The sequence below is a fragment of the Xenia sp. Carnegie-2017 genome, unplaced genomic scaffold (assembly GCF_021976095.1).
Source record: "Xenia sp. Carnegie-2017 unplaced genomic scaffold, XeniaSp_v1 HiC_scaffold_13, whole genome shotgun sequence".
NCBI classification, from domain to species: domain Eukaryota; kingdom Metazoa; phylum Cnidaria; class Anthozoa; order Malacalcyonacea; family Xeniidae; genus Xenia; species Xenia sp. Carnegie-2017.
Genome location: NW_025813436.1, coordinates 8,656,943 through 8,668,169, shown reverse-complemented (window position 1 = coordinate 8,668,169; position 11,227 = coordinate 8,656,943). Strand labels below are relative to the sequence as shown.

General features: G+C 33.6%; 2 protein-coding genes and 1 long non-coding RNA gene across 4 annotated transcripts; 1 reads left to right on the top strand and 2 right to left on the bottom strand.

Moving 5' to 3' along the window:
- Positions 1–970: 970 nt before the first annotated feature.
- Positions 971–8,776, top strand: LOC124456684 (transport and Golgi organization protein 6 homolog). The gene is made up of 11 exons (XM_047007057.1): positions 971–2,264; positions 2,460–2,566; positions 2,665–2,842; positions 3,071–3,138; positions 3,229–3,341; positions 5,934–6,669; positions 6,773–6,989; positions 7,067–7,375; positions 7,493–7,734; positions 7,966–8,079; positions 8,444–8,776. Exons 1-11 carry the CDS (start codon positions 1,124–1,126, stop codon positions 8,612–8,614), a joined length of 3,396 nt encoding a protein of 1,131 aa, XP_046863013.1. The 5' UTR covers positions 971–1,123; the 3' UTR covers positions 8,615–8,776.
- LOC124456694 lies at positions 2,348–3,912 on the bottom strand. Of its 2 annotated transcripts, XR_006952395.1 has the most exons (3): positions 3,874–3,912; positions 3,515–3,716; positions 2,348–2,813 (listed from the first exon to the last, which is right to left on the bottom strand). It is a non-coding gene; the product is annotated as an uncharacterized LOC124456694 (long non-coding RNA). The 2 variants fall into 2 exon arrangements; XR_006952394.1 differs by lacking the exon at positions 3,874–3,912 and having other exon boundaries at positions 3,515–3,780.
- Positions 8,777–9,585: 809 nt separating the features above from the next.
- On the bottom strand, positions 9,586–11,141 carry LOC124433592. The gene has a single exon (XM_046983390.1). It carries the CDS (start codon positions 11,139–11,141, stop codon positions 10,164–10,166), a length of 978 nt encoding a protein of 325 aa, XP_046839346.1. The 3' UTR covers positions 9,586–10,163.
- Between the last annotated feature and the right edge of the window lie 86 nt (positions 11,142–11,227).

The following is an 11,227-nucleotide window of genomic DNA, read 5'->3' as shown; positions in this document are numbered from 1 at the left end:
CTTTACGCAAAAGACTATAGTCTTTGCATTTTTATTACTTTTTACGCAAAAGACTATAGTCTTTAACTTTTATTCACTTTTTACGCAAAAGACTATAGTCTCTTTAGATTTACACTTTTTTACGCAAAAGACTATAGTCTTTGAATTTTTACACACTTTTACGCAAAAAATATAGTGTTTGCATTTTCACACTTTTAAGCGAAAGACTATAGTCTTTGCATTTTTTATATTTTCATTGGATAATCTTGACGAGCATTGTTATTGGTGAGCTCAGTTCTGATTGGCTAAAGTATAAAATGGGTTACCCAGTTGAATGAGATGGTAGTCTGTCTGACTAGTGCTATTTCCACAACTTTTTTTGGAAAGAGAAATCACTAAAAATAAGAAAAAAGTTTTCTGTTTTCATCCCAGGCAAATAAACTTGTTGCGGATTAAGTACAAACAATTGTTTTTTATTGGGCTCATAGGAATTCCCTTATATTTTCTTTGAACATAATGATGAACCAGTATCTTCACAAGTGATGTAAAGTGGATATATTTCATAGGAGTGGATCTTCTTAATTGTTTATATAATGTTAGATGTCTTCTTCAATGAATATGTAACTAACCTGGGGCCAATTGTATAAAGCTCTCAACTACTTTTTTTACACTTTCTACTAAAGTCAAACAACTAACACTAGGTAATTAAAGTTAACTATGCTATGGACCATCGTTAATTTTTCAAAATACAGTTAAATGTGTGACTTATGTCTTTATAAACACATTTCTTTCAACGATTTTACTCAGCTGTTAGAGAAATGAAACGATCTTTTCCTTTGTTACCCATAATCTTTCAGTTTTAAATGCTGTAAAAGCAAGGCCATTCAAAAATTTAAATCCTTGCACATAGAACATAATATGAATAAATTCAAGAAGTGTGCACATTGTTTCATTTTGACTAAGTCATTATACATAAATAAAATAAAGCAGTCCTTGCCGTGGCACGTGTGATTAATCAACATCGTACTCACTGTACAACACAGAGGATAAGGTCAATTTCTAGAGAAAAATCCAAATTATATGTGATATGCATCGAACTATAAAATTGAAAAATTTATCATAAATGAGTTAAAATTTCGAAAACATGGCGGAAAAAAGAGCTGGTGAAAATGTGAAAGACATTATATCTGTTTTTAAGGTTTTAGCCAACACGGACCGAAGTGTATTACCAAATGAGCGTATTTATTATGAGTTGAAAAGCAGTTTTGAAGAGTTGCTGCTCTTGAACTTGTTTCTGTTGCGGCGTAAACTCGAAAATGATTTCAAAGATGTAAAATCTTTCTCGAAAATGACGAAAATTGTAAACTTCGTTTTTGCCCAAAATATCGAGTCAGGAACTAATGGAACTAATGTACGATGGATATTTAGTGAAGTTTGTTTGGAAGCATTATACTTGTTAAGAAGTATTTTACACAATACAAATAGCTCACGAAGTATTTCCATGGATTTAAGCATTGGTGATCAACAAATTGTTAAAACTGTAATTCAGCTGATTACTGTGTTGAAAGTATATCCAAACCTTGTCGATGGAGTTGGAGTAGCTATGGAAATGCGAAGTGAATTTGCCCATTCGTTGAAGGCAGAAGAAAAAAAAAGTGTATGCTCGAAATGTCTGCATAAATGTGTATCAACTTTGATTGACTGCTTGAATGAGCCTAGCTTGAGTGTGGTCATCTTATCAAAACATTTGTGTGATATTTTAACTTCACTTATGCAACTTGGATATTGTAAGGAAAGTATACAAGATCATTCAAAACAGATGCAAACTTCATTTTCAAGTTCCAGTGCTTCATTAGACATGGACAATGAAAATAAATGTAATGTTAACAATAAAGAAAAGATAGAAGATGTTACCAAGACAGATAGTAATAAGGTCAATGGCATCTTAGTTACAAGCTCTTGTTGTAGTAATGAAAATCTAACACTTTGTGGTGAAAGTGACGCTTCCATTACTTTCTCAGTATGTGAAGGTGGTTTATCTATTTCAAAAATTCAACAGAAGATGTGTCAAAAGTCTTTGAACAAAATTGTTGATAAAATGTATCAACCATTGATTGTACGTGAGTTGTTATTTCTGCAAGGAAGTATGTTGAAGAAATCTCATGGAAAAAAGACAGAAACACCAAAATGGATGAAGAACATCTGTGGTCATTTATTGTCAAGGTGCTTGATGAAGAAAAATGGTGTTCTTAATGTTTTAACAGCTGTTTTTGAAGGAGTTTCAGGTCTGTAATGAAAATAGCATTTTTTTCAGTTTATCACATTGTTACTAATGCTGAATTTTGATTGAACAAAAGATGGTCCAAGATAAGAAAATGTGTTACTTCAAATTAAATAATTAGCCAAAACAAGATATTTAATGGCTTGGCCAAAAAAATCAAGAAACTTCCATTGAATGAAGTTTGTTATATTTATGTTAGGTTTGCCAAGTGAATGGAAAATTTGTGAAATGATCAGTGAAGTTATATCCAATTGCCCATTACAAATAAAAACTATCAAGGAATATTACTGGAGCATTTCATATCAGGCATTTATAAGTTAAATATATTTATGAAACATATGAATTGAAAAGGTGGGGATTGTCATCATCATTAATAATCTTGATTTAAATCTCTGCATTTTTAGCTTTTGCCTCTGCTTCATTTACCCTCATCAAAACTGCAGTATCGATATTGCCAGGCTGTTGTTATGACTATTCATGCTATGCTTCGAAAGCATCCAGAAATTGCTACAAAATGTCTCACAGAGCCTCTTGCAAAACCTTTTTTTCTTGCCTGTCAAGAACAGGAGTGTGTTAATGGAGGTAAAATAAAAAGAGCTTTTTCATTACTAGTTTTAATGACCCTGGAAATAAATTGTTAGGTGAGTGATGATTTGGGAGAAATGTAGGAATATAAGTAGTTAAGAAAACATTATCGTCATTTGATTCTAATGTCACTTCTTGTACTCCATAATCATGTTGTTTGATTACAATGAATATTAGATTAACATTTGAAGACAAGTTTTGACTTATGATTATCTTATTGTATAGATTCAAGCAAAGGAAACATTTTACTGGATGAAACTCAAATAACACAATCTATTGAAGGATTACATAAGGTAAGAATGCAGTGCAAAATGTTCACTGACATGTTTTTACATTTTTGACAGGTTTCATTAAAGCAAAGAATTCTATAACTATTTTCAAAGGTGTTTGTTGCAACAACAGAGTGCTGTGCAATCATGAATCAAACTCTAAGTGAAATAATTATTCCAGTCTTTGAGCTGTTCTGTTTTGTCAAACAATCTGTTTCTTATATCAAGTAAGGAAATTAACTATTAAAAGTATTGTTTTTGAACTCCTTAGATTGAAAATAATGACATAGAAACTGTGCTCACATATTTTGTGTCAGCGTAGGTAGTGATAAATGAACAACAGAGAACGAAAATAGCCTTTATTCTTCTTAAAATATAAACTAAGGTAACGGTGTTTTACCTTCTCCTGTTTTCAACTTTTTTAAAGAATGACGTAATATCCGGTACATTAACGACTTGTTGTTTGCGTTGTTCCTTCTTCGTCTGTCGCGCTGCTCGGCCGTGACTTGACGATGACAAGGAACACAAAGTGTCCTGTAGTTCTCCAGATCACACTCTCCACCCCCGTCTACCACTGCAAGTACATGATCAGCTTCCCATAACTGAATTTTAAAACATAACTTGTTAAAGTATGCATGTAGATGAATGAAAAACAAAGAATGAGAACTTTGCACTATCTAAAATATAAACTAAGATAACGCATGTCAGTGTAGGTAGTGATGAATGAACAACAGAGAACGAGAACAATCTTTACATTACCTAAAATATAAACTGAGATAACGTGTGTCAGTGTAGGTAGTGATGAATGAATAGCAGAGAATAAGAACAGTCTTTACATTACCTAAAATATAAACTAAGATAACATGTGTTAGTGTAGGTAGTGATGAATGAACAACAGAGAATGAGAACAGTTTTTAAACTACCTAAAATATAAACTAAGATAACGCATGTCAGTGTAGGTAGTGATGAATGAATAACAGAGAACGAGAACAGTCTTTACACTATCTAAAATATAAACTAAGATAACGTGTGTCAGTGTAGGTAGTGATGAACAACAGAGAACGAGAACAGTCTTTACACTATCTATAATATAAACTAAGATAACGTGTGTCAGTGTAGGTAGTGATGAATGAACAAAAGAGAATGAGAACTGTCTTTACATTACCTAAAATATAAACTAAGATAACGTGTGTTAGTGTAGGTAGTGATGAATGAACAACAGAGAATGAAAACAGTTTTTAAACTACCTAAAATATAAACTAAGATAACGTGTGTCAGTGTAGGTAGTGATGAATGAACAACAGAGAATGAGAACAGTTTTTAAACTACCTAAAATATAAACTAAGATAACGCATGTCAGTGTAGGTAGTGATGAATGAATAACAGAGAACGAGAACAGTCTTTACACTATCTAAAATATAAACTAAGATAACGTGTGTCAGTGTAGGTAGTGATGAACAACAGAGAACGAGAACAGTCTTTACACTATCTATAATATAAACTAAGATAACGTGTGTCAGTGTAGGTAGTGATGAATGAACAAAAGAGAATGAGAACTGTCTTTACATTACCTAAAATATAAACTAAGATAACGTGTGTTAGTGTAGGTAGTGATGAATGAACAACAGAGAATGAAAACAGTTTTTAAACTACCTAAAATATAAACTAACGTGTGTCAGTGTAGGTAGTGATGAATGAACAACAGAGAACGAGAACAGTCTTTACACTATCTATAATATAAACTAAGATAACGTGTGTCAGTGTAGGTAGTGATGAATGAACAACAGAGAATGAGAACAGTATTTACACTATCTAAAATATAAACTAAGATAACGTGTGTCAGTGTAGGTAGTGATGAATGAACAACAGAGAATGAGAGCAGTCTTTACACTGTCTAAAATATAAACTAAGATAACGTGTGTCAGTGTAGGTAGTGATGAACAACAGAGAACGAGAACAGTCTTTACACTATCTATAATATAAACTAAGATAACGTGTGTCAGTGTAGGTAGTGATGAATGAACAAAAGAGAATGAGAACTGTCTTTACATTACCTAAAATATAAACTAAGATAACGTGTGTTAGTGTAGGTAGTGATGAATGAACAACAGAGAATGAGAACAGTCTTTACACTATCTAAAATATAAACTAAGATAACGTGTGTCAGTGTAGGTAGTGATGAATGAACAACAGAGAACGAGAACAGTCTTTACACTATCTATAATATAAACTAAGATAACGTGTGTCAGTGTAGGTAGTGATGAATGAACAACAGAGAATGAGAACAGTCTTTACACTATCTAAAATATAAACTAAGATAACGTGTGTCAGTGTAGGTAGTGATGAATGAACAACAGAGAATGAGAGCAGTCTTTACACTGTCTAAAATATAAACTAAGATAACGTGTGTCAGTGTAGGTAGTGATGAATGAACAACCGAGAATGAGAACAGTATTTACACTATCTAAAATATAAACTAAGATAACGTGTGTCAGTGTAGGTAGTGATGAATGAACAACAGAGAATGAGAACAGTATTTACACTATCTAAAATATAAACTAAGATAACGTGTGTCAGTGTAGGTAGTGATGAATGAACAACAGAGAATGAGAACAGTATTTACACTATCTAAAATATAAACTAAGATAACATGTGTCAGTGTAGGTAGTGATGAATGAACAACAGAGAAAGAGAACAATCTTTACACTGTCTAAAACATAAAGAACGTGAAAAGCGTATATAGCATGGCCACTATAGCCTATGTAGTTGCAAAAGAACTGTTAAAAGAAGAATATAAAGTATTATATTCTATTTTATAGAACTGCTTTATTGGAAATCCTTTCAACATTTTTCAAACGAACTGACAAGAAGACTTCGTTGTTATCACTTTATATGTTTATTTGTAAGGAACCACCAAGTGTCACAATGCAAACATTTCTCTTCAATTTTACACACTTATCAATGGAGGAAGTGAACAAATCGACAGACGGTCATCCACCTTCGGAAAATTACGGAGATTATTCGGATATAACGATAGCACCTAGTGAAGTGATTGAAACAAAAATGCTTTTTATGCGGAAAGATCGTACCTTTGTTTATGGTGAAAATGGTGGTGTTATACTTATTAAAATAAATCCTGTAAATGAAGAAACTGTAGATGATATTTATGAGGAACTTCTTGGAAAAGGAGAGAAACGCATTGAGATGCGTGCTCTGTGTTTGGTCGAAATACTCCAAACTCTACGAAATGACGTAATTCCTGGAAATTTCTTCCTGTTTCTTCTTCAGCAAGTACAAGAAATAATTTTTGATTCACATTTCTACGAAAGAGATAAAAAGAAAGTCCTTCTCATTTTTCACGTTTTGGCAGTGATGTGTGAGAAACTTGGACCATCTGTGCTAAAAAACACAACCCAAATGATTCAATTTATTGGCACGACCCTTACACGTGCACATCGTGTGTCTATGGAACGTCATGAAGATGTGATGTTTGAAATGGAGACATTAAGCATGTCTCTTGGTATGCTATCTGCATTACTAAGTGGAGCTGTGAAGGTTAATAGGATGGCTTTCCTTTGTCCGATTTTATTAAAATATTGATCAATTCTAATGCGACATACTCCTGCATATGCATTATCAGATGTGTTTTTTTTCTCAGATTGAAGATGCTGACTACGCCAAACTGGAGAAACTGACTCCGATTTTACGTAATATTTCTGAAAGTTATGGTGACCATGAAGTATCAGAACAAGCGAACGATTTGCTTGTGTTTATACTCACTAAAACGACAATTCTTTCCGAAAAGAACAAAAAGATAGAGTCAAACAACTTGGAAAATGGCCAAGGATCTAAGAGAAATGAAATAGATGGCACAGGTAGATCATGGTGTACAATTTAGAAATAGCACGAAGCTTGTTCATGAATTGTTAATATTAATGTACGAATGTTGCAGATTTCGATACAGCCTTCAAGCAGCTTTGTGATCCATTGCTGCCTGTTCGTGGGCATGCAATCATACGCCTTGCTGCTCTTATTAAATCTGGCGATAAAAAAGCATTAGGGAATATCGACATTTTGGTGAAGACATTTCGTGATAACCTTGTCCACGAAGATAGTTATATCTACCTTGCAGCCATCGAGGGCCTGGTTGCTGCTGCTGACGTAAGAATGGATGACGTCATAACATATCTTGTTACGGAGTTGACGAACAGTGTACATGTGAATATGGTTTGCAGAAGAGATTGTACACAACTAAATAAAGGTAACATTGTCTTAGTCCATGCGATCTTAGCATTTATGCTTTTCAGTTCTCATCTGCTGGGTAAAACATGGAGTTTTGTTGATTATTGACGACGTTTATGACATCTCATGTTTTAAGGCAGGGAAAACAAGGAAGAAGTCATTCAAAGATCTTCGAACATTCGTCTAAAGCTTGGTGAAGCATTGCTTCGTGTTGTTAAATGTTGCGGCTATCTTGCTCCCAAATATTTCCACATGTTGATACACGTATATCTTGTTGGTGTTCGAGACGAAGATAGTTTGATTCGAGCAAGTAGTTTATCAAATCTTGGAGAGATTTGTCAACTGTCTCCTCATATGGTGTCTAACGTTATTGAAGAAGTATGTAGCTGGGTTGGTAATGTAAAGCTACGTTTCAAATCATCATTGGTTAACACATTTAGAACTTAGCAGACACGTGACAAGTGAGAGACATTAGCCTTAATATAGTCAAGTATTACTTTAATATTTTAATGAGTTTGCAAGCAATTTTTTATCTGTTATTACAAACATATTAGTGATGTTATTTTATGAGGATTTGTTCTTGTGCTAATGATTATTTCATCAATTTAGATACTTCATTGTCTTCACGCTGTTTTGAAGTCAGATCATGCGTGTGAAGTACGCCAAGCTGGTGTATTTGTTATCACTCTACTTTTCAAGGGATTAAAATCTGACGTAATAACAGTGAGTAAAATCGCTATTTGCGAGTGAGTTCATTTGGTCTGCACCATGATTTGCTTACAAACGTGATAAGATTAATTTTAGTAGCAATACATAACAGTTGATAGAATAATCAATGTTAGTTAAGAATCAATCTGTGATTATTTATAATGGAACACCCAACGAATATGAAGAAGATTTAATTAGATAAATGAAACAGAAACGATGAAGACCAATGGTCTTTTTATACTGTACTTGATTTTCCTTCGATTGAGTTGCAAACCTTGATGATAAAGGTTGACAGGTTTCCTTTAGAAACGATCAATAAGAAATGATTTATTTCAAATCTCCTTTCTAGATGAATGAAGCATGAATTAACTATTTTTAGGAATTGTCTGACCAAATCAAATCTGTTTATCGCCTTTTGAAATGGGTGATATCCGCTGATGGTGATATGACAACGCGTACTCACGCACAGGTAGCCCTAGGTGTGCTGGATAATATTATGAAGGATCAGCTTTTTCCAGAACAGAAGTATATGAAGAAAATTCGCATTTGAAAGTCATGTTTTACGCCTGGTGAAGGAGACATATTTACAATTCAAGATATCATGAACTGTTATTAAACCAGTCATTAGACTTTGTTATTAGAAACCCCACGTAAATGTGTGTTTGCTGTAACAAGTCAAAGCTAAATTTATGATTTATTTTTGCGACTTGCAGATCAGCGATTTTTTTACATTCTCAAAATGCAGCCAGATTTTTTCATTTTTGCAGGTCGCGCCAGTCTTTTTGTAAAAAATTTCAAAAAATAGTATTTTTATATTTGTAAAATTTTGAAAGTAAACGTTGCGGTACTTTTTCAAAATGCCATCGAATTTGAAGATGTTAGTCAAAATTATAGAATGTCCAAAAAATCGGCCAAAAGTCATGGCGTTGCAGAGAAATTTTGACGCTAAGACGAAAATCACGAAAAGTCCGCGCGATGTTTGTTGCTTTTTCAAAGTTTTTGAAAGTTCCAGGCATATGCGAACGTTCAAACCACCTAAATATTGTAGTTCCATGTTAATTACACAAGCCTAGGAGGTTTCGTAAAAATTGAGCAATTTCCCAAAGAGAAAAATGTGTTTTTTAGAAGCATTTTCCATGTCATGAAAATACACATACTACAAATATCATAAAGGTCGCTGTCATAAAGAAAAGTGAAAGATCCTCGCGATAAGGAAATCGTTAGTATTCGTTGTTGAGCTTCTCGCTCGACAGGCTCTGTCTGACCCAGTGTTGCTAGATGAAATTTTAAAATATTCATTCTCGCTTGCGTCAAAAGTTCATAAAAATGGCCAAAGCTCATACTACATCTAATTTTTAAGATCGGAAGTTGACGTAAAGCCTCGGACGAACTTGGACATTTTCGGAGTACCTCGGAAATTGTCGAAAACTCTCGGAATTACTCGGAAATTACCGGAAAACATCAGATTACCTTGAAAATTGTCGTTGTCTTGAAACAATTGTCAAGCTATGAGTATGACCCTTTCATTGACCTATGATTTATCTACTTTCTTTAAAAAATATGATGAAAATACAAAAATTCATAAAATTTTGAAAAGTTTACAAAAAGTTCACAAACTTTTAATGTTCATGAAATGTTCATGAAGAAAGCAAAAAGTTCACAAATCTGTGAACTTTGTTCCCCCTGTTTCCTGACTATTAAAAAATGACTTCCTTCAGGATGTCATAAAAGAATTTGATCAAAAGACTTAGTTTTTTAGTGCAAAATTTTTGCAATTTTTTCTTTGTGATTTCTTTCTGAAAATATATATGTGTCACATTCCATTCTCGAAAAACAAACAATAGAAGTGCCATTTGTACACCTTGTGTACACTATTATCCAACCTTACTTTGCTCTTACCTCATGGTACACACTCAACCAGTGAGTGTGTTGGAAACAGATGAAAAATTTTGTACATTTACGATAACAGATGCTTGAAGTATAATAAAAAATTATTTTGTAAAGTGACAATCAAGGAAACAAACCACACATTTGTAGCATCGACCTTCGACATTTTCACAACAACATCAGAGATAAAAGCATTTCATTGTAGGACATCATCATTTGTCAGTCTGGTCAGCATTCTCATTGACACCCTCACATCTTGAAGCATAGATAAGGAAGTTGGATAAATCTTCAGGCTTAGGTTTAGGCAAATAGAAACTTTTTTCTAACACATCAGAGAAAGAAAAGAAATTGAGTTCTTTCACAAGTTCATGATTTGTTTGATTTGTCAATAATCCATAATTCACTATAGATGATTTTTGTAGCATTGGAGGAAATACTGATGCTGTATGGTAGTCAAGATTGTAACCAGAAGGCAAACCATAATCTCGATGCATGATTCGAAATTCTTCCTTTGCTTTTTCAACATTCCATAACAAAAAGCATGGCATATTTATGGCTATTTTCAAAGCACGTTCATTTGTAGTACCCAAGTGTTCACACACAAAATTTAAATTCTCTTCAATTTTAAACACGTGACTCCTAAGTTTAGGTTGACATTTATACAGGAAATAAACAAGTTTTGTAGATCCATCTGAAGCTTCTCCACAAGGAATTAAACCACGTACATAATACGCCACAAACCCCTCGTCAGCAAAACATAACATTAGGACGGGTGGTTGACGTTCAATGGATTTCCTTTTTTGAACATGTTCCCACCCTGTTTCATCCATAAAATGAACGCGTTGTTTCAAAAGCTCTACACGATAATGCAAAAAGAATGGTTGCTTCTTCCGTACCATCTTATAATCTATGTCGTCACAACGATTGCCCAAAAGTTCCGCGCAAAAAGTAGTCGGGAAATCTTCGACAAAGTTTTTATGTCGTGCAAGTTTAATTTCTTTCATCATAACTTCCAAATCGGTTTTCTTACCAAATGTAAGCTTTCGAGGTCCCAAACTGATCATTCGTGTTGTAAATGATGTTTTAAAGAACATTGAAGACACTGGATGTGTTATACATTGCTTAGTGGAGAATGAAATCCTCTTAGAAAGTTTAGCCAACTTCACAAAGTTGAGGTAGCGAGTCGCCATGTTGAATTTACGGATTAAGATTAAGATTAATCAGCCAATAAGATAATAGTAATCTTCCCGACGAGCGACAGGGAAGACAAGCAAAA

What these genes read in the sequence shown, in the direction of transcription:
- LOC124433592 (XM_046983390.1), bottom strand. Translation starts at nt 11,141, where the DNA reads ATGGCGACTCGCTACCTCAACTTTGTGAAGTTGGCTAAACTTTCTAAG.
- LOC124456684 (XM_047007057.1), top strand. Translation starts at nt 1,124, where the DNA reads ATGGCGGAAAAAAGAGCTGGTGAAAATGTGAAAGACATTATATCTGTT. An exon ending in ACTGGAGCATTTCATATCAG is followed by an intron (nt 2,567 to 2,664) that starts GCATTTATAAGT and finishes CTGCATTTTTAG; the next exon opens with CTTTTGCCTCTGCTTCATTT. An exon ending in TACTAAGTGGAGCTGTGAAG is followed by an intron (nt 6,670 to 6,772) that starts GTTAATAGGATG and finishes TTTTTTTCTCAG; the next exon opens with ATTGAAGATGCTGACTACGC.